The following is a 24,239-nucleotide window of genomic DNA, read 5'->3' on the forward strand; positions in this document are numbered from 1 at the left end:
ATAGGCCTGTTCTGTACTAGAGGCAGGGCTAGTGTCAAATGCATTGAACACTGTCCGCAATTCCAGAATATTTATAGGGAGGAGAGATTCCTCCCTGGTCCGCCGACCCTGAAGAGAGTGTTGCTCCAACACCACGCCCCAGCCCCGCAGACGGGCATCTGTCGTCAAAAGGACCCAGATGGAGATCCAGAAGGGACGACCCCTGCTCAGTTGCTGGTCCTGTAGCCATCAGCTCAGTGACAAGCGGACCTACGGAGTCAAGGAGTTCACTTGAGTCCTGATCCAGTGAGGCAGGCCATCCCACTTGGAGAGTATCAACCTCTGCCGAGGGCGGGAATGAAATGGAGCGTACCCTACCATGTAAAAAGCAGACACCATGAGGCCTAGTACTTGCATCACCAAGTTTATAGACACACGTGGGCGAGAGAGGAAGCATCTTATCCTATCCTGAAGTTTCAGTACCTTCTCCGGAGACAAAAACAATTGTTGGTTGTGGGTGTCCAATAGTGATCCCAGGTGCACCATGCTCTGAGCAGGGACCAGGGAAGATTTCTTCCAGTTGATGAGCCACCCCGTGGGCTTGCAGGAATTGAACAGTCAGTTCCAGATGACAGAGGAGAACCTCTGGAGAGTTCGCCAGGATCAACAAGTCGTCCAGATACGGCAGGATCCTGATACTCTGACGGCAGAGTAGAGCTGTCATGACCGCCATTACCTTGGTGAAAATTCTTAGAGCCGTGGTCAGGCTGAAAAGTAAGGCCTGGAATTGAACACGTAGGTTGCCAATAGCAAACCGCAGGTGTTGCTGATGCGACACTGCAATTGGAAAAATGCAGGTAAGCATCCTGTATGTCCAGGGATACCATATAGTCCTTGGGCTCCAAAGCCAGAACAATAGAGCAAAGTGTTTCCATACGGAATTTGGAAACTTTCACAAATTTGTTCAAAGACTTGCGGTTGAGAATGGGCCGAGAGGAACCATTTGGTTTCGGGACTAGGAACAGCGTGGAATAATACCCCCCTGACTCTCTGAGCCAGAGGCACCGGCACTATCACTCCCGTATCCAGGAGAGATTGTAGCACCAAATGGAGAGTTTTTGCTTTTACCTGATCCGAAGGGATGTTTGTTGAGCAAAACCGGCGAGGGGGACGTTTCTTGAAAGAGATGGCATATCCGTGAGTGACGACTTTCCTTACCCAGACGTCCGAAGTGGTCTGTAACCATGCCTGAGCAAACCGTAGAAGTCTGCCTCCCATCCTGGGATTCCCCAGGGGGAGGCCCGCCCCGTCATACAGCAGGCTTGTCTGTTTTGGAAGCAGGCTGACGGGCAGCCTAGCCACGTTTAGGTTTGGGCTTAGAGGTCTTGGAAGTGCAAGCCTGTTTCGGGCACGCCTGTCCCTATGCTTTATCTGGAGGTCGAAAGAAATGAAAGGAAGTACTCAGCCTTCGGAGCCGAAGGAGAAGTACTAGGCAGACATGCCGTCTTAGCTGATGCCAAGTCAGCAACAATTTTGTTGAGATTTTCCCCAAAAAGAATGTTTCCCTTAAAAGGGATCACCTCCAAGGTCTTTTTAAAGTCCAGATTGACAGACCAGGACCGCAACCAGAGAATTCTGCGAGCCAGAATGGACGTAGTAGACGCCTTGGCTGCCAGGACACCAGCATCAGATGCCGCCTCCTGAATATAATGAGAGGCTGTAATAATATGTGAAAGACATTGTCTAGCATTATCAGGGAAATCCGACGGTAGTTCTGCTTCAACTTCCTAAACCCAGGCTTCAATAGCTTTTGCCGCCCGAGAAGCCGCAACAGTGGGCCTATGCACAGCTCCAGCAAGAGTGTAAATGGACTTCAAGCAACCCTCCACACGCTTATCCATCGGTTCCTTCAGCGAGGTGACGGGAGTGACAGGCAGAGCAGTGGGCACCACCAGACACGCGACTTGAGAATCCACCGGTGGAGGTGTTTCCAAATTTTTACTCAACTCTGCAGCGAGGGGATAACAAGCTAGCATCTTTTTAGACAGGTAATATTTCTTTCCTGGATTTTCCCAGGATTCCTGACGAATGTCAACCAAGTGGTCAGAATGAGGTAAAATTAATTTAGCAACCTTCTGATGTTTAAACTTATCTGGTTTCTTAGAGGTAGCTGGAGGCTCTTCGTCATCATCGATTTGAAGAATCAGCCTGATAGCTGCCAAGAGGTCAGGAACATCCACCCATGTCAGAGATTCCCCATCAGAAGCATGTGCATCAGTGTCTAAAGGGTCAGTGTCAACGCCATCTTCAGCGGATGAGATATCCTAAACATGTGTGGATTGTGAGGAAGTAATGGCCCGTTTAGATGACCCCTTGATCTTAAGCGGGCAAGAGTCAGGATTTAGCTTAGCCAAAGACTGATTTAATTGCTGTAATTTAGAGGACAGTGCATCTACCCGTGGCGGATTAACTGCAGGTACAATATGTGGCTGTAATGGCACAGGAGGTCCCATAGGGGGCGCAAGTCTAGTTACTAGCGTAGTCAGCAAATTAGAGAAAGCAGCCCAAGGTGGGTCTTGATTTGCCCCGGTTGTTGCAGACTGACCATGGGGTATAGAACCCCCAGTACCTGAACCCTCAGCTGCTATGTTTTCCTCCGAGTAGTCCGTGGCAGCAGCACTGCATGGTGCAGGATCAGCCATGGATCTACCACCCTGTTTAGCAGACATTATATGTAAGCGTAACCTTAGGGTGTAATAGCACAATATAAGTAGATAAATTACCTGACAAAAAAACCCTGTATAGTGTGACTGCAAAGCAGAGCAGAAACAGAGGATTTAAGATGTATGTGGTGACTGTAAAACGCAGAGAAAAATACCAAAGTAGTATATCCTGTGAAACACTATTAAATGAGAACCGTGACGTACTTAGCCCCCCCTCTGGGTACAGAATATAGGGATAGCAATATGTGTGAGATGCACATAATAGAGATAACAGAGCAGCTATTGGCACACAGTCACATATACAATGCAGCAGAAATTATTACAAACAATAAAACTGCACTGGACTAGCAATACTAAGTACAAACTGTACCACTAAGTAAAGCTATATAGGTATATAGCTATAACAATGGACAGTAAAGACTGGATGTATATCACAGGGTACTCGTACTAAATATCCCTAAAGTAATGCACTTGCTCTTAACTAACCCTGTCTAAAGGACATGTAGTATACTTAAGTGTCCTGTAAATGCACAGCGCTGATGATGCAGGCGGCTTTACAGAGGAGACATTGCCCAGCAGTCCCAGAATCAGCTCAGCATGTGTGTAATGGCACCCAAACGCTGACAGGGAGTGAGGGAGACAGAGAGATGCAGCTCCAGGCCAGGAACATTAGCAGTAAATGGCACCTGGGGCTGGGGGAAGGGCTAAAGGTCAGAGCCTGATCTCCTGCTGGACTTCACCACCAGGTACTGCGGGGCCTATTAAAGTGGATTATGAGGTAATCCGACCTATGCCCCTTGCCCTGGTGGTCTAGTAGGGTCCCTGTACGGCCAGTGTCCACGCCAGCGCGCCCGACCCATCTCCTAGAGACTGCGACGGATCACGATTTTCAGCGGGTCCCATCTGGGGGACCCTCTTACCTCCACCCTGTAATGAGGCCACATGATCCTGGAGAGCAGGGGCGCATGTGTGTGCCTGAAGAGAAACCGGAGCCCTCCGCTGTAAGTACCTGGCAACCAGGGCGCGGGAGTATACAGCGCCGCTGGGGGAGGTGAGGGAGCAGCAACACGATATGTCAGAATGATATGTAGCACTTTTAACTGCCTGTGCTGCGGCCCTTGAAGTCTTCAGTCTTCTGAAAAAGATCTTTTCAGGGCTGCCTAGTGCAGCCCTCTCTGTTAGCTGCCTGCACTGCAGGCACCAACTTACAAACTGAGCTCCTCTGTACAGAGGCAGGGTTATAGAGGAGGCAGCAGTGCATCTTGGGAACAGTCAAAGCTTTTAGCCTATTGGTGCCTCGGATCAAGATTCAACTCTACACCCCGATGTTATCCCTGTGGAACCCCAGTGTACAATGCTGCAGAAAAAGCCAAATCTTTCACATTTGTTATGTGTAATATAGACGCCGGAATCACAAACTCGTGTAGCGTGTCTATTCGGCACGCTTTGGGCCCTGTGGCGACCGATCTTTTCCCCTCGGGTAGTAGCACGTACCACCACCCCAGTGAGGATTATGGCAACACCGACCACCGGCATTGGAACGGGTGTCGGGATTCTGGCGCCGGTCCATCTTTATGACATCAGCCAAATTATTTCTGAAATCGTACTGTAGCTTGGTCACATTACCAGCAAAACAGTACAACACTATTTTACTCATAATCCATTTTAGAAGCTCCTTGTAAGAAAACACAGTTTGCTCTTCATACACCAAGTCTCATTGTATTTTCTGTTTAATAACTAGTGTTGGCTTCAATCCTTAACATTTGCAAACATGTACGTATGTATACGAAGCACAAAAAACACAGACCGAGCAAGCACATCATGGTACAAAATATATTAGTAAGGAGATATTTCAGTTATTGCAGTAAATTATATTAGAGACTGCTTGTTAATTTGTTGGGTTGTAATTCATAGTTGCAATTTTTTCATAAAGTTAGGCTATGTACACACTAGTACGATGTGCGGCCCATACGAAATTGTAAACAAATTACCCGACATACGATATTATTTCTCGTAGTCCGTAGAGGATGCTGGGGTCCACATTAGTACCATGGGCTATAGACTGGTCCACTAGGAGCCATTGGCACTTTAAGAGTTTGTGGACTGTGGGCTGGCTCCTCCCTCTATGCCCCTCCTACCAGACTCAGTTTAGAAACTGTGCCAGAGGAGACGGACAACTTCGAGAGAAGGATAATACACAGACAGTGGTGAGATTCACACCAGCTCACACAAACAAGGCAAACCAAGCTAACGAGCCTGAAAATTCAGCAATAGCTGAAAACATTACTGAAGTTATAACGCAGTACTTAACTAAGAACAAAGCAGTACTGCACCAAGTAACCACTGCAGGATAACAAAACGCGGACTACGAGAAAATCCTATTTTCTCTTACGTCTTAGAGATGCTGGGGTCCACATTAGTACCATGGGGATGTACCAAAGCTCCCAGAACGGGAGGGAGAGCGCGGAGGTTCCTGCAGAACTGCGACCAAACTTAAGGTCCTCAGAGGCCAAAGTAGCGAACTTGTAGAACATAGCAAACGTGTTCGACCCAGACCAAGTAGCCGCTCGGCAAAGCCGAGACACCCCGGGCAGCAGCCCAGAAAGAACCCACCTTACGAGTAGAGTGGGCCTTAACAGATGTAGGACACGGCAATCCTACCGTAGAATATGCATGCTGAATAGTGAACCTGATCCAGCGAGAAATCGTCTGCTTAGAAGCAGGACACCCAATTTTCTTGGGATCATACAGGACAAACAGAGTCCGATTTTCTCTGACGAGCCGTCCTCTTCACATAGAGCTGCAAAGCCCTCACAACATCCAAGGACTTTGATGTAATTGAGGAGTCAGTAGCTACAGGCACCACAATAGGTTGGTTGATATGAAAAGCCGACACAACCTTTGGAAGGAACTGCTGATGCATACTGAGCTCAGCTCTATCTTCACGGAAGATTAAGTAGAGGCTTTTACAGGACAAAGCCCCAATTCCGACACACGTCGAGCAGAAGCTAAGGCCAACAAAGTGACAGCCTTCCACGTGAGAAACTTGACCTCAGCCTCCTGTAAAGGCTTAAACAAATACGATTGCAGGAAATGCAACACCACGTTAAAATCCCAGGGTGCCATCGGCGCCACAAAGGGAGGCTGTATGTGCAGAACCCCTTTCAAAAAAGTCTGAACGTCAGGGAGGGCAGCCAATTGTTTCTGGAAGAAAATGGATTAAGCCGAAATCTGGACCTTTATGGATCTCAAACGCAGGCCCATATCCACACCTGCTTGCAGGAAGAGGAGAAATCGCCCCAGTTGAAACTACACCGTAGCAAATTTCTTGGATTCACACCAAGATATTTTTTCCAAATGTGATAATGTTTAGACGTTACACCCTTCCTAGCCTGTAACAGGGTAGGAATAACATTGCTCGGAATACCCTTGGCGTTGAACCTCCATGCTGTCAAACTTAGCCGCGGTAAGTCTTGATAAGCGAACGGCCCCTGTTGCAGAAGGTCCTCTTGAAGAAGAAGAGGCCTCGAATCTTCCAGCAATAACTCCAGAAGATCCGCGTACTAAGCCCTTGTTGACCAGTCCAGAGCAATGAGGATCGCCAGAACGCTTGTTCTTTTTATTAGTTTGAGAATCCTTGGGATGACTGGAAGTGGGGGGAACATGTACACTGACTTGAACACCTACGGAGATACCAGGACGTCCACCGCCACTGCCTGAGGGTCTCTCGACCTGGAACAGTACCTCCGCACCTTCTTGTTGAGAAGGGAGGCCATCATGTCTATTTGAGATACACCCCAAAGACTTATCACCTCTGCGAACACCTCCAGACGAAGGCCCCACTCTCCTGGATGGATATCGTGCCTGAGGAAGTCCGCATCCCAGTTGTCCACTCCCGGAATGAAGATTGCTGTCAGCGCCACTGCGAGCCTTTCTGCCCAAAGGAGGATTCTGGTCACCTCTGACATCGCCGCTCTGCTGTTCTTTCCGCCCTGTCGGTTTATGTAGGCCACCGTCGTGACATTGTCCAAATGCACTTGTATGGGCTGATCTTGCAGAAGGTGTGCTACTTGTAGAAGACCGTTGTACACGGTTCTTAGTTACAGGATGTTTATTGGAAGAAGGGATTCCTGACTAGACCACCTTCCTTGGAAGGATTCCTCTTGGGAGACTTGCATCCGTGGTTAGAAGGATCCAGTTCTGAACCCCCGAACCTGCGTCCCTCCAGAAGGCGAGGCATTTGCAGCCACCAGAGGAGTGAAATCCTTGCTTTCGGCGACAGACGTATCCTCTGGTACATGTGCAGGCGAGATCCCGACCACTTGTCTAGGAGATCCAGTTGGAATGACAGAGCATGAAATCTTCCGTACTGTAGAGCCTCGTAGGAGGCAACTATCTTCCCCAGAAGGCGAATGCACTGATAAACCGATACCCGGGCTGGCTTCAAGACATCCCGGACCATCGATTGCATCACCAAACGATTTTAACACCGTCAGAAACCACCTCTGCATGTCCGTGTCGAGGATCATCCCCAGGAAAGAATCTCTTTGTCGGCTACAAATGTGACTTTGGAAGGTTCAGGATCCAACCATGTTCCCTGAGCAGATGAGTCGTGAGAGCAATGGACTAACAACGTCTCCCTGGATGATGCCTTTATCAGCAGTTCGTCCATATATGGAATTATGTTCACTCCCTGTCTGCGGCGGCGAATCATAATCTCTGCCATCACCTTCGTAAACCCCCTCCATGCCGTGGAGAGACCGAAAGGCAGTGCCTGGAACAGATAGTGACTGTCTAACAGTGCAAATCTGAGATAAGCCTGGTGAGGCAGCCAAAACGGAATGTGGAGGTACGCATCCTTCATATCCAGGGATATCAGAACTCTTCCTCCTCCAGACCTGAGGTCACCGCTCTCAGACTCTTTTTGAATTACGATCAGCCGGTTCTTTTAACGCAGTAGAACCAGGGACAGGTAACACCACCTATTTTGACAGTCTGGAGACAGATGCGTCAACTATGGGTGGGGTTTCCCATTTTTTTCTATCCTCCTCACGGAAGGGAAAAGCAACCAGAACACTTTTCGGGACCTGGAATTTTTTCTCCGGGGTTTCCCAGGACTTTTCAAATAATGCGTTTAATTCCTTAGACGCAGGGAAGGTTAGCGACGCAATCTTATCGTCTGTGAAGTAAGCCTCCTCAACCTGCTCAGGTGGTTTGTCAGTAATGTGTAACACATCCCTAATCGCCTCAATCATGAGCTGCACTCCCTTTGCAAGGGATGCCGACCCCTCAGCACGTCCCCATCACCGTCCGCCATGTCAGAATCGGTATCAGTGTCAGCTAGCATAATCTGGGCAAGTGCACGTTTCTTTGGGTAAATGCCAGGGGACTTAGAAGTAACAGGGACAGAACCTGACCAAACTTCCATAGATTTCTATAAAACCTGAGTTTCAGCCTCAGTATGGGCTACCCTAGTAGAAATCTGAGATATCATTCCCTTAATGGAAGCCAGCCACTATGGCTCAGATTCAGGAGTACATGGAATGGATTCCTCTGCAGCATAAGACACAGAGTCTCTGGACATGGCTATGTGAGAAACTCGCGTACACCCACATACACACAGGAAAATGTCAGACAGTTTCCCCCAAGTACCTTCAAAGGAACATAGAGTTTGGAGCCAGCACACAGACAGCGCTATATCAGGCAGTTATAAATTAATACCTGGCGCTGACTGTGCACCCTTAATAGACACAATAAACTACCGCCTCCACCCCCCCACCCCCCTTCAACAACCCCCGGTACCGCACAGGGTAGTTGGGAATCGTGTGGAGGTACAGCGCTCCCTGTCAGCGTCTCAGTCTACAGATCTGTAGGGAGAAAATGGCGCTGGTGAGCTGCTAGGTCCGCTCTGAGGAGAAGCTCCGCCCACCAAACATGGCCCGTCTTCCCGCACTTTGAAATCTTTATGCTGGACGGAGATATGGTGCTAGCAGCGTTACAGAGGTCCCTGATAGGGTATGTGCGCTGGCTCAGGGCACCCCTCCTAGCGCCGCACTGTGTACTGCTGAGCCTCGGGAGCGCAGTGTCAGTACTGCGCTCCCACCCTGTTGCCACCATCACAATCGTCACCAGAATTTTCTGGCACTGTTAGGGGGTGGCGGCATGCTGCGGGAGTGAGCGGTCGCCTCGGGCGGCTAACTATCATCACCCTCAGGAGCTCAGTGTCCTGTCAGCGGAGATAGTGGCCATTAACCTCTCTGGGTTGGACAATACTCCCCCCCCCCCCCCCCCCTAAGTCTAGGAGATCCCTTAGCTGTGATCGGCTACTCTGGGCACATTATCTAAATGGAGTCTGGTAGGAGGAGCATAGAGGGAGGAGCCAGCCCACACTATTAAACTCTTAAAGTGCCAATGGCTCCTAGTGGACCAGTCTATACCCTATGAGACTAATGTGGACCCCAGCATCCTCTAGGACGCAAGGGAAATCAGGCATACACACTATATGATAAAACAATAAGAGAAGATGAAATGATCTCATGGGGCTGGAGTTGTTTTTTTATAAGCTCTTAAGATAACATTATTACATGCCAGCCTGGCCCCTCCTCTTCCTTGCTGTGTGACAGGACATCTGTAGAGAAGAGCAGAAAGTACAGGAAGCCAGCCAGTGTTTCTTAAAATATATATATATAAACCTTTGAAGAATGTTTTCGGTATGTTTTTAACTTATAAAAAAAGTATTTTGCTGCTGCTTACTAATGTAATGTTTGTAATGTTTTTCTGTCCAGGTCTGTGCATGCATTGTTTGCGCATCTGCTGTAAAACTACAAGTTCCAGCATGATCTGACACAGATGTGCTGTCAGGGAAAGCACATCTGAGGCAGGGCTTGCTGGCATGTTTAGTTTCACTTTTTATGATTTTTAAAAGTTGAGGAAGTCCAGGGGGTATTTATCACTTATCTGCATCAGCAGCGGCATATGCGATTAAGTATATCTCTTTAGGAGCCAGTCCTTTGTCCAACCCGACCTTCTCGCTCTTTTACAACTATGCGTACTCTCCATATTTTCATATTCCACTAACACAGCAGCAACAGCATAACATACTGCTACTTGTTGATTGAAGGAAATCATCAAAGCAGTATGTGAACACCAAGGCCAATCAAGACACTGAGCAGTTCTGTGGAGAGTTCAGCTAAGCCTCACTTGCCACACAGCACAACTACACAGACCTAAAATGGTGGACAATTCATATAACATAATAGTCCAGCCCCTTACATGAAAAATTCTAGCCCCCTATTTTAATTAGTATATGGTTGTTTTGTTTTTTTGTACAGGGTATACGACGTAAGATACATAGTATAGTGTGTACATAAGAAATCACATGTCCGGTAGAGCAAGGGAAATTATATACAATATCTTATCACATCCCATCGTTCTAATGTGTACATAGCCTAACGTAGCCCGTAAACTTGTGAGATATCAGGTACAACCCTTCGATTTCAACCGCATCTGAGATAAATTGAAGGGTTGTATGCACATTTTAGGTACCTTGCGATGCAATGCGCGTGCACGCCAGTCGAATCTCTTGTCTCAAGATAGTATGGGCTGCACTTAATATTTATCTAATCGCGGTGCGATTGCATGCTGGTTTTTACCACTTTCGATTTATCACACTGCGATATGAGAAGATAGGAGCCGACTTCCTGGACACTCCCCTTCCCCCAAATGTGCACATGACTGGAGAGGAGGCTGCAAGCACGCTGCTGAGCTCCCAAACAGCGGACAAGGTAGGCAGGCAACACCACTGGCCACCAATGACTATTATGATGTTTTACCACCACTGCCCACCATTGTGCTGCTCTACCCATAATTATACTGGCCCACTGCCATGCCATGCATGCTATGCGCTCGCATTCGATCATACGATTCACCTGATTTCTGGTCGTAAGGGGCATGCGATAAATCGCAGGATTGTATGAACATCGAATGCACCAAAAAAGCACTTTTGATGCGATTTATCTCAAGGTGAGCTTCAATGGAAATCGAGCCCGATATCGCATCGAATGCAGTCGCACAAGTATATGAGGAGCATAAGGGAGCACAAGCAGAAGGAGGAGGAGAATGGTCCAGGCTGATGTCAACACCCTAAAATCATATGGTATGTACACACTACAAAAAAAGCTCATGATATTGGCCCTCATTCTGAGTTGATCGCTCGCTAGCTACTTTTAGCAGCCGTGCAAACACATAGTCGCCGCCCACGGGAAAGTGTATTTTCGCTTTGCAGGAGTTCAAACCCCTGTGCAGCAGAGCGGCTGCAAACACATTTTGTGCAGAACAAGACCAGCCCTGTAGTTACTTATTCTGTGCGATGAAGGTCCCGGTATTGACGTCAGATACACGCCCGGCCACGCCTGCGTTTTTCCAAACACTCCCAGAAAACGGTCAGTTGACACCCAGAAACTTCCACTTTCTGTTAATCTCCATGCGATTTGCTGTGCGACTGAAAGCGTCGCTAGAACCTGTGTGCAAAACCACAGTGCAGTTTTGCCATTTTTTTAACTAATCGCTACGCAGCGAACAGCAGCAGCTAGCGATCAACTCGGAATGAGGGCCATTGTACAATCCAGACTGCATGCAGGTCAAATGTTGGATGTCCACGGGAGCGCGCATCATATGATAAATCGTGTGTACACACTATGCGATATTGTATGCAATCATACAATATCAGCAATATTGCATGCAATATCTCAGTGTGTATGCAGTTTTAGGTCAGATGTCTTGTTACAGTATACTTAACAAGTTTAATGACAGAAAGATAATTTTGATAAAAGAAAGTAGAGATTTACCATGAAATCAATAATCTCCTTGATGTTTGTAAATTCCTCAGGGTCACGATAAGCAAGTTCCTACAGTGAAGAACAGAAGTTATATCACATATTAGTAACAGGACTATAAATTATATTTATAGTGTCCAGATATTTACCATGCTGCACACTTCTTTGTTTTTGCCATTATTTTCCTCTTTCCCACCATCTCCAGGTATTTCTTTATTGTTCTGGTCTTCTTCCTTAAAAACATATAAAAAGTAATGTTTTAACTAGGAGTCTACCAGCATAAATTAGACTGTAATGTAGAATATGAAGAAACAACATTACTGTAAAAACTATGGAAAGCCGGGAACACCCACAATGAACAGGTAATATACCATGTGGATGGGTCTCATGGGCATTACAATGGTCATATTAGGAGGTCGGAGGGTGCATGCAGGGGTCTGATGGGCATTTTTCAAGGCACATGAGGAGGACAGCGCATTAAGGGGGGGGGGGTGCCTAAAGGGCATTAACTGGTGCGTGGGGAGGTCTGAGTGCATGGGGGGGGGGGAGACGTCATAAAAACATTATGTGAAAAGACCTGAAATCTTGTGGAAGATTTGATGGGCAAATAAATGCATGTGTGAAGATCTGAGGAAATGCTGGATGTGATCTGTTGAGCATACAAATGGTCTGAAGGTATGGGGGGGGGGGGGGGAAAGAGAGCCATGTATCATCTCATCCACACCATAACCAGCAATACAGGCTTCATACCAGTATGGCAGGAGGATGAGGATGATACATACACAGAGTCTGTACAAGACAAACAAACTGGCTGGACAGGCAAAAAGAGAGGGAGACTTAAGCACATGGAGGCAATACATGAGAAAAGAGGGGGAAGCAGGAAAGCGGGGGGAGAGAGAGAGGGAGAGGAGATAAACATGTTATAGAAGGGACAAAAAAAGAATAAGGTGAGAGAGATGGGAGAAAGAGGGGAAATATTCCTCAGATACAGTCCCCACCACATGCTGTGAACAAAACAATACTGTCAATGGTGTTACCACATATGTAATCAAATCTGAAAAACATCATTTAATCGGTACTAGATTTGGATCACATATGTAATCAAATCTGAAAAACATCATTTAATCGGTACTAGATTTGGATCAAAATTCTAACGAATATAATAAGTGTGATATTCAACCATGATTAGGATTGTACATATATTTTGTAGTAAGGGAATAGATAAAATAGGCTAGTATATATCAGTTGAATGTTTAGACAATTTAGTCACTTCAAAGGCACACAGGTAATGACATGCGCAAGGAAGTGCCTAAGACTACAATCAGGAATCTGCATATCCTGAGCAATGTATGTTATTCGGCCTTCTGCTTTGAGACAATGACTCCTAGGATCAATTGAATTAACGAAGTCTCAAATGTTGATGAACACTAGCAGTATTTACACTCCAAAATAACCAAAGGAAAACCTTGATAGACAAACAAATATCAGACGCTATGACTCCAGAATTCACCCCCTGCTCGTCACTGTTGAACAAATTATCTGATATGTTTTACAACACCTTTGAATATGTAAATTGGGATTGTTAAAGTTGGGATATAAGACAGACAGGGTTTGGAGCAGTCTTTAGTTAGTGCAGAGGGAAAGAGACAAGGAAGGATCCTAAGACATCAGAAGAAGGTAGCTATGCATTTAACCCTCAATAATTCTTGCAAGTGTACAGTATGTGTGTTAATTGTTTAAGTTTGTAATATTGTTTGTGTTTGTTTAATATGTACTGCAGTTAATAATAATTATAGGATTTATTATCATTGTGTTTTTCATATCTTGTATTTTGTATACCTAGAATAAAGTGTTATTGAAATAGAGCTATTATTCCATGGTTCAAACTCATTTTTTGGAATCTCTAAATCATACAAATCTGCATATATTATATAAGGCTCTGCAAAGTTGGACAATATATTTATACCCCTAAGGTATAGAGCATTGATATATCAAATGAGCCAGAAGGATACATCCCTGCATAAAGTATATTTACCATGTGCACAGATGTATTGCTTGGACAGTAATTGTTTTCAGTAGCTATATTCATACCCACATAGTCAATGAGCCAGGATTATATATCTCTGTAAAGTATAATTACACTTTACCTTGACATATCTCTTGGACAAGTAGATATATAATTCCTAAACCCAAATGAGCCAATCACATGCATATGTATAGGAATGTTCATATAATGTACATTGCTGTGTGATTGGACTAGTGCTAATCTCTGCCCCTTTAGCTATGAGCCAACCTAATTTGTAAGCCTATTATAATATATTTGCAGATGTAAGATACATAAAGCATAAATCAATATATGATATAATAAATATATATTATATAAGATTCCACACTTCAATAATTGGCACCCCAGATGGGACCATGGAATAATTTGGTATCTATTTTAAACTAACATAATATCTATTAGGAAGCAGCACCAATGGCTATAAGCCTGCTGGCAAAGTACAAGATCACAGTGGAATAGGTTACAAATGAGAATAAAGAATTTAAAGGCCTAGAATAGAAAATGTGCACAGTGGAAATGAGTATTTCCAAATAAATGTACCAGGTATTAGAGTTTAACCTTAAGACACCGGTCAATCTTAAGGAGAGGATACCTTCAGTACTAAAAACAAAGAATATATAAATTTAGCATTGTAATGTTAAATATGCAAAAAGTTGCAGCAGCATTAAGAAAAATGCGCAAAACTGCGGCTTTAGAAGCCAAACAGAAATGTAAAGAAGAATCAGGTTCACGTCTTCGTAAGGCGTGCCTGACCATTAATGCAAAAATGCATTCATTATTTAAGTCCCTTAAACAGAAAAATAAACAGAAAAAGTTTGGGGCAGAAGCAAAAAGCCTGGCAGATTGTAAGCAAACTGTCATGACCTCTCAGGAGGAGATAAAAGAAAGTACAAGGGAGAACATTGTAGATGTAGGTGAGACTCAGGACAGCATTGTCCATGTGCAGCACACAGAGTCTGCTATGGTCACACAGACCACCAGCAGAACAGCCTCTTTGGTAAAGGAAGAAAGTAGCAATGTGCAGGATGTGTCTATCATCAGACAGCACATTAATGTAAAGGAGGTAGCAGCAATAGGAGATGTCCCCTATACTGTGTCTAGTAAGGGGGAAGATCAGTGTAATTCAGATTATGAGTATTCTGCTGAATACACTCTCAGAGTTCCCAATGTAAATGAAGAATTTGTTATGCCTTTAGGCAAAGGTGAATTGTCAGCAGATTTAAACACTGATAGCAGCAGTACAGTGCACACAGGGGTGGGGAAGTTCCCCATGGTGAAAACTCCCATGGCAACCAGAGTTGCAAACTTTGAAATGTATTCACCTGGAAACACGTTTAAAGGGAAAATCCATGAAATTAATTCAGGAATGCATGTTTACAAACAAAGTTCCCAAACCTTTGTAACCCCGACACAACACTCAGAGAAATCTAGTGATGGTGCAAATGTTTGCATGCTCTCAGAGAGACCACATGCAGAGTGTCATTCTGCAACCCACACACCAATTAACAATGACAAAAAGGATCACCAGGATGAAAATGTTTTTATGCCCTGGTGCCATAACCATTTTATTACAGGTGTGGAAAGACAGAAAGCCCTGGGACCTGCAATACATATTTGGCAAAGTCTAACAAGTTTCTCTCCCCACAAAAGTAGGTTTTTTCAGAAGCTCCAAGTTTCTTCCAGACTAAGGAGCCACAGCAAGCAGCAAACGCTATGGTTGGGGACAGCCTGGGCCCAGGCTGCATCACAAGGGAGTATGGTCACAAGTGAATACGGTAGTATCATTCCTTTACTTGTTAGATCCAATGTAGCCATTGTTTGCTTTGATGTTCAAACAGCCACAGTTTCCAAATTAAACCTGCATCATATCTGCAGCGACAATTGTGCTGTCATTGACACACAATGTGACAGGAAAGATTGGCACAGGCCAGAAACAATTGTTTGTTTGTTTGTTCTTCAATCTCTAAAGACACATTTGTAAATTCTGTACCTGATAACATGCAGCAGATAGGACAGAATGCATAGCAAGCTATGTTAAATCACTGTATAAATATCTGTGATATTCATTGTATGTATTTTTGTTTGATTCATAGTAATCCTGGCAACCTGTATACAGAATGGTGCAAGACTCCAAAAAGACTCCAATTTACAAGGGAAAAGGTCTTCATTAACCCTTTCATCGCTGCTATCCAGCAAATTCTACATAGCATCCCTAAAGACTGATATATGGACAAATCCTCAAGGAGTTTTCCAGTTTCACAAGAAAGGGGAAGGTTTTCATTAACCCTTTCATCACAAGTAATCATTACTTGTCTTTCAAACTACATGTACACCCCCACAACAGTGTACAGCACATCTCATCACTGTGATTATACAGAACTGTCTCATCCCTTCATATACCTTAATCAAATATATGTAAACATTTGTCTGATATATATATATATATATATATATATATATATATATTATATCATGGTATTATATACCTTGTAAATATTTTATGTTTTTTTTTATATTACACAGTAGATACTACCTATGCTTCCTTCGTAAAAGCTTCAAAAGTAATTAAATATCTAATACTGGATGGAATTAGATTTAGTCAAAGCCATTCCTAAATGATATTTAATATCTGTTTGAAGCAAAATTGTATTCATTTATTGTATTGATAGGATGTTACTATATACACATCAAAAGCATTTTAAATAATTATTAGTCAAAATATAGGTAGGATAGAAAACGCCTTTATATGGGTTAAACTGGTATAGGGTTATTTAAGATTGAGATGTATAAATAGGTTCAAGGTAGAATAAGGAGACTTAAGACTGCATGGTAATTTATTCAGTGAGGAAATACAGAACAGAGTAGGTGTACTACTCACAGCCATTTGTGGTACTATTGCCCGAAGACAATTAAGACCTACTATTAACAAGCAAAGAAAGAAAGAAAGAAAGAAAGAAAGAAAGAAAGAAAGAAAGAAAGAAAGAAAGAAAGAAAGAAAGAAAGAAAGAAAGAAAGAAAGAAAGAGAAAAAAAAAAAGACTGTTTCATATATGCCTGTTCTATTCAAAATCACAACCTGTTTGTGCAAAAGCAATATGGACACTTGTCACAACTGCGGCATTGGAAAAACATTTAAAGGACGCACAAGGCTAAAGACCATTACTGAGGGTCGTCACAAGTACTGAATGTTCAAGACACAGCACTCGACGTACACAGCCCTCTGCCTCAAACAGCGAAATGGCAAGCAAAGGAGCAGCTGCTATGAAGAATTCTACTTCAACTGCCTTCATGATGCAAACGTAATACGTCTCCAATGGCAAGCAAACCACGCAGATGACATTACTCTCCCAGTAAATTGCTACAGCCAAGAACAGCAAAAATGTCCAAACGTACTGATCCAGATACAGAAAAAAAAAAAAAAAGGTCTACAATTGGGCTATGGTATTCCAAATGTCTGTAGAAATTAGTTTTCCTCATGAATACTGAATAAAAACCTCAGTCTTGTCTGCTTTAGTTAAAAAGTAGAATAAGGTTAGGTAAGCTAAGAATTTTTATAGATTTTTAAAATCATAATGGTTATTATTATTACACTTATGGTATATATTATGGTTACAACAAAAGTTATGTTTTGAAGAAATTTTGAAATGTATTTGGAAGCAATTACGCTAGTTTAATGTGTGGCCAATCAAAATAATTTCTCATGGCCACAAGGGGGCGACTGTTACCACATATGTAATCAAATCTGAAAAACATCATTTAATCGGTACTAGATTTGGATCACATATGTAATCAAATCTGAAAAACATCATTTAATCGGTACTAGATTTGGATCAAAATTCTAACGAATATAATAAGTGTGATATTCAACCATGATTAGGATTGTACATATATTTTGTAGTAAGGGAATAGATAAAATAGGCTAGTATATATCAGTTGAATGTTTAGACAATTTAGTCACTTCAAAGGCACACAGGTAATGACATGCGCAAGGAAGTGCCTAAGACTACAATCAGGAATCTGCATATCCTGAGCAATGTATGTTATTCGGCCTTCTGCTTTGAGACAATGACTCCTAGGATCAATTGAATTAACGAAGTCTCAAATGTTGATGAACACTAGCAGTATTTACACTCCAAAATAACCAAAGGAAAACCTTGATAGACAAACAAATATCAGACGCTATGACTCCAGAATTCACCCCCTGCTCGTCACTGTTGAACAAATTATCTGATATGTTTTACAACACCTTTGAATATGTAAATTGGGATTGTTAAAGTTGGGATATAAGACAGGGTTTGGAGCAGTCTTTAGTTAGTGCAGAGGGAAAGAGACAAGGAAGGATCCTAAGACATCAGAAGAAGGTAGCTATGCATTTAACCCTCAATAATTCTTGCAAGTGTACAGTATGTGTGTTAATTGTTTAAGTTTGTAATATTGTTTGTGTTTGTTTAATATGTACTGCAGTTAATAATAATTATAGGATTTATTATCATTGTGTTTTTCATATCTTGTATTTTGTATACCTAGAATAAAGTGTTATTGAAATAGAGCTATTATTCCATGGTTCAAACTCATTTTTTGGAATCTCTAAATCATACAAATCTGCATATATTATATAAGGCTCTGCAAAGTTGGACAATATATTTATACCCCTAAGGTATAGAGCATTGATATATCAAATGAGCCAGAAGGATACATCCCTGCATAAAGTATATTTACCATGTGCACAGATGTATTGCTTGGACAGTAATTGTTTTCAGTAGCTATATTCATACCCACATAGTCAATGAGCCAGGATTATATATCTCTGTAAAGTATAATTACACTTTACCTTGACATATCTCTTGGACAAGTAGATATATAATTCCTAAACCCAAATGAGCCAATCACATGCATATGTATAGGAATGTTCATATAATGTACATTGCTGTGTGATTGGACTAGTGCTAATCTCTGCCCCTTTAGCTATGAGCCAACCTAATTTGTAAGCCTATTATAATATATTTGCAGATGTAAGATACATAAAGCATAAATCAATATATGATATAATAAATATATATTATATAAGATTCCACACTTCAATAATGGCAATGCTAGGAGGAAAGAAAGACTCTGTGTTGAGTTGGCATGTCCTCACAGGGGCATTGTAGGTGATGTAGTTGGCATCTCGACATTTGTAATACAGTCAGCTGACATCCCGAACGTAAGTATTCTGGGGAGGGTTAGGCAGCAGGGAGAGGTGGTGTGGTTAGGCTGTAGGTAGGGTAGGTTAGGGCTAGGCTGCAAGAAGGGAGGGTAGGGATTAGTATACCCACCTACTAGGTGTCGGGATTCTAAGTGTTGGAATGCCACTGCCAGTCATCTGGCATTCTGAGCTCCAGGTCACCTATACCCAGTCCCATTGTAGCTCTGCCCACCTCAAGATGCTGTCATTATAGTGGTTTCTACTAATAATCACATCTCTAGATTAGTGATAGATTATTCCTAGAACTATCACTGGTAGTGTGTGGGAGGCACAAAAGGAGGTTGGATGTGCAGAACACCTTTCAAGAACGTCTGGACATCAGGGAAAGAAGCCAATTGTTTCTGAAAGAAAATGGACAAAGCCAAAATCTGGACATTTAAGAAGCCCAGACACAGGCCCACATCCACACCTGCCTGTAGAAAAAGCAGGAAATTTACCAGATGAAATTTCACCGCAGAATAATTTCTGCTCTTACACCAAGAGACGTATTTCTTCCAAATACGATGGTAATGCTCAGACGTTACCTCCTTCATCACTTGGCTCGTAGTCGGGATAACCTTGTTAGGGATCCCTCTCCTGGCTAGAATCAGCCGTTCAACTTCCATGCCATCAAATGTAGAAGCGTAAGTACTGATAGACGAACGGGCCCTGTTGCAGAACATCCTCGCGAAGAGGTAGAGGCCACGGATCTTCAAGGAGCATCTCCAGAAGGTCCACATACCAGGACTTTCTAGGCCAGTCCGGAGCAATGAGAATTGCTTGAACCTTTTCCCTTTTTATTCTCTTTAGAAATATTGGGATCAGAGGAAGTAAAAACACGTACACCATCTGATAAACCCATGGATTCGTCAGGGTGTCTACCGCCACCGCCTGTGGGTTTCTCGACCTGGAACAATACCGCTTGAGCTTCTTGTTGAGCCGAGGCGCCATCATGTCGATCTGTGGATATCCCCATCGACTTGTCAAGCACCTGAACAATTCCGGGTGAAGGCCCCACTCCCCCGGGTGTAGGTCGTGTCTGCTGAGGAAGTCTGCTTCCCAGTTGTCTACTCCCTGAATGAAGACCGCTGACAACAGCACAGAGTTTCTTTATACCCAGAGGAGAATTCTTGACACCTCTGACTTCGCTGCTCTGCGCTTCGTTCCGCCCTGTCGGTTTATGTACGTCACTGCTGTCACATTGTCCGATTGGACCTGAATGGCCCGATCGTGAAGATGTGAGGCCTGCAGAAGGGCGTTGTATATGACCCCGAGTTCCAGAATGTTGATTGGAAGGACGACTTTCTAACTTGACCATCTTCCTTGAAACTGCACCCCCTGAGTGACTGCTCCCTAACCTCTGAGGCTTGCGTCTGTGGTTAACAGAATCCAGTTCTGAATAACGAAACCTCCAACGAAGTGAGAAGTCTGTAGCCACCACAGAAGGGAGATCCTGGCTTTTGGCAACAGACGGATCCTCCGGCGCATGTGAAGATGCGATTCGGACCACTTGTCCAACAGATCGAGCTGGAACGGTCTTGCATGAAACCTTCCGTATTGAAGAGCCTCGTAAGAGGCCACCATTGTTCCCAGAAGGCGAATGCAAAGATGCACAGATACCCGGGTTGGCTTCAGGACATCCCGAACCATCGACTGGATTAACAATGCCTCTTCCAAAGGATGGAACACTTTCTGAGACTCCGTGTCCAGTATCATTCCCAGGAATGGGAGCTTCCGTGTTGGCTCTAGATGAGATTTCGTAAGGTTCAGAATCCACCCGTGATCCTGGAGGAGTTTGGTTAAGAGACCAATGCTGTCCAGCAACCTTTCCCTGGACAGTGCTTTTAATCAGGAGATCGTCCAGGTACGGAATTATGTTCACTCCCTGTTTGCTGAGAAGAAACATCTCGGTCATCACCCTGGTGAACACCCTCGGTGCTGTGGAGACACCAAATGGCAGGGCCTGGAACTGGTAGTGACAGTCCTGCAGTGCAAACCGTAGATAAGCCTGATGAGGCGGCCAGATTGAAATGTGGAGGTGCACATCCTTGATATCCAGAGACACTAGGAATTCCCCTTCTCCAGACCTGAGATCACTGTTCTCAGAGACTCCAACTTGAATTTGAACACTCATAAGTACGGGTTCAACGACTTGAGGTTCAAAATTGTTCTTACAGAACCGCCCGGTTTCGGTGCTACAAACAAGTTGGAATAATATCCCTTGTTTTGCAGATGAGATGGAACTGGAACAATGACTTGAGTCTGTACCAGCTTTTGGATGGCATGCTGTAAACTTATACAGTACTTGCCTCTTGCGAAACTGGGAAGTCTGATTTGAAGAATCTGTGAAGTGGGAGCTCTTAGAACTCCAGTCTGTAGCCCTGGGAAATAAGATCTATGACCCAGGGATCCTGGCACGAACTTGACCAGATCTGACTGAAGAATCGTAGTCAGGCTCCCACCTTACAGCCATTGAGGTCCACAGTCATGCTGAAGGCTTTGAGGAAGCAGAGCATGAGCTCTGTTCCTGAGCACTGGCAGTTGCTGGTTTGCATGTTTTACCTCTTGTGCCGCTGGAGGACATAGAAGCAAGGATTTGCCCTTGAACTTGGCAGCCCTAAAGGACTGCAACTTTGAAGCTGAATAAGTCTTCTTGGTTGGGGGGTCTGCGGAAGGAAGATACGTAAACTTACGCGCAGTAGCTGTGGAGATCCATCTTTCTAATTTATCTCCAAATATGGCCTCTCCTGTGAATGGAAGGCCTTCCACATCTTTCCTGGAGTCCGCGTCAGCAGTCCACTGGCGTAGCCACAAGCCCCTGCGTGACAACACTGCCATAGTGGTGGTGCGTGCATTAAGCAAGCCTATTTCTTTTATGGCTTCCCCCATAATGTTTGCAGAGTCCTGTATATGCTGCAGGAGTAAAAGAACTTCCCATCTAGACAAGGAATCTAATTCCTCAATTAGGTTACCTGACCGTTTTGCAATGGCTTTTGTGATCCACGCACATAGTGGGTCTTTGGGCCACCCCAGCAGCTGTGTACAATGATTTGAGTGTAGTCTCAATTTTACGATCAGCCGTGTCTTTCAGGAAGGCTGCACCAAGAAGAGGCAATACAATTTTACGTGACAATCTAGAGACTGATGCATCCACTATCGGGGAATTTTCCCATTTTTTCTTATCCTCCAGAGGAAAAGGAAAGGATGAAAGCAACCTTTTAGGGATCTGACATTTACCCGTGTTTTTACCTAGTGGAAAAGGGTCCCCCGGGCAAATTCCCGGATCAAGTGATCCGGGAATCCTACCCGGCTAGCTGTCTAGTGTGAATGGGAGCCGTGTCGAGGCGACACGGCTCCCGTTCACAGTGTATGGGAGGGCGGCGCCCATTGCCGGGTTGGTGAGCGCTGCCTGAAGAGGGCTGTAGCAGGGGTCACAGCCGTGTCAGGCGACACACGGCTGCGACCCGTGCTACAGTGGTGGAAAAGGGGAATTAGCTAGCACTTCAGTTCTTCTGGCTCCTATAAGGAGGACAAAAAGATACTGTACTCCATTGTTGGTCCTTAATTCTACGTAATCAGGAAAGATACTAATCAAAGGGTTCCTTTACCTATAAAGCTTGTAGCTCGCTTACTGCCTTGTCAGATCTAGCTGAGAGAACAAAATTTCACGAATGTAAGGGGAGACTAATGGTTCAGAGGGGAAGACATCAGGTAATCTAGAATTAAGATTCAAATCACACGGGGAAATAAAGCATCCATCTGAGAATGGATTCTTTTAACCGCCTAAAAAAAAAGATCAAATTACTTATTTGTCTGTAAATAGTTATTTATTTATTCTTTCTATAAACCAAAGAGCAGAACCTAAATTGGAAGTTCAATATTGCAGTACTTGGTGATAGTGAGGTTTGTTTGTTTTTTTAATTTTGTTTTTTTAAAACAGGACTTTTCCCCAAACCAAGATATAAACTTGTTCCAGATTTTACAATAAGCTTCAGAAGAAACTTGCTTTCTTGTCTGTAACTAGATTTTTATCACTTGTACTAATATCTTTATTTCTCAAACACACCAGCATTAAATTTAAACCTGTCAGGGGTGGATGGATTACTAGCCCTTGATGTAATAGATATTGATGGAATGGCAGAATCCAGAGGGCACCTGGGCCAAAATGGTAATCATTATAATGTATGCCTTTCTTTTCTGGATTGGAATGGTGGTGGGGGAAGGTGAATATATTTGCCAGGTGGGAGTTCCATAGTACTAAGAGGGCATCTACTCTTCAGCTCCTAGATTTTTGTGTGGGAAAATATAGGTAGTTTCACACTTTGTTTGGATGCCATTAGATCCAACTGTGGGCAATTGAAACTTTTTATTAACAGCTGTGGCAGGATCAGCTTCTGGCTGAGGATATCTGCCAGGAAATTATGTTCAGCTGAGTCATGGCGAGCTGAAAGTTAGCACAAGTTTTTCTCTGCCCAATTCCGCCATCATGGGTTGTCCAACTGCCGTCATGTTGTTGGACAACACCTAGAGCTGTCTGCAATGTAACTTTGTTTGGCCTATTATTAATTTGGCAGTCAAGATGCTTTAGACAGCTTCATTTCCAACATGAATAACTACTCTTGAGTTCACAACGACATACAGCAAAAGTGTGGTGGTATTCCATGACCTCGAAATCTACAAAAAATAAAATTAAAATTCAAACAAGAACCCACATCAAAATAATGAGCAGCAATCACCACAGAAACTAGATTGAATATATTCCAGGAGCCCAGTTCAGATGGATATGGAGAAATTGCACAAAAAAATTAAATCTTCACCAAGCAAAATGAAGAGATGGAGATAGAGTCATTGAAAAGGATACAAAGACAATAGCATTACAGGAACTGGTAAAAATAATAACCCTGGAAAGGAAAGACTTTATAACATATACAGAAAACAACATATGGCACCATCCTTTACAACCTTGTGGAGACCATGCACCCTGATAAAGAAAGAATACTAAACAATCATTGCCACATACTCTTGCTACATGAAGAACTAAAGAAGGCCATACCAAACAGACGAAAAATCATATATAGAAGGGCAAAAAATTTGACACAACGACTAACTAGGAGCTATATCCCCACACATCCCATACATACCGAATCACATGAATTCCAATACTGCACAGATTGCAAGGGATGTAATACAAAAGCAGGAACCAAAACATTTGTATCAAACATAACCAAAGAAGAATTAAAAAAAAAAAAAAAAAACAGCTATCGTAACAGTAAAGGAGTTCTCTAATAGAAAGTCCATGTGGGCCAAACAAAGAAAAATAAAAGTAAGAATTTCAGAGCATTTTTATATCAACAAAAGAGGACTTAAGACCCACAGTCTATCAGACACTTTCTAGAAAAACATATGAAAGACCCA

The 24,239-nt window shown here is 43.6% G+C and overlaps 1 protein-coding gene across 2 annotated transcripts in view; it reads right to left on the minus strand.

The window, feature by feature from the left end:
- The window catches only part of LOC134927808 (uncharacterized), a 510,851-nt gene that overhangs the window by 291,385 nt on the left and 195,227 nt on the right, over positions 1-24,239 (minus strand). For both annotated transcript variants that reach the window (XM_063922785.1, XM_063922784.1), the window contains exons 12-13: positions 11,686-11,769; positions 11,549-11,608 (exon numbers count right to left, since the gene is read on the minus strand). In XM_063922785.1, coding sequence (XP_063778855.1) covers positions 11,549-11,608; positions 11,686-11,769 — 144 coding nt within the window. The remainder of the gene's footprint in view (positions 1-11,548; positions 11,609-11,685; positions 11,770-24,239) is intronic.

Source organism: Pseudophryne corroboree, chromosome 5, assembly GCF_028390025.1.
Source record: "Pseudophryne corroboree isolate aPseCor3 chromosome 5, aPseCor3.hap2, whole genome shotgun sequence".
In the NCBI taxonomy this organism is placed as follows: Eukaryota; Metazoa; Chordata; class Amphibia; order Anura; family Myobatrachidae; genus Pseudophryne; species Pseudophryne corroboree.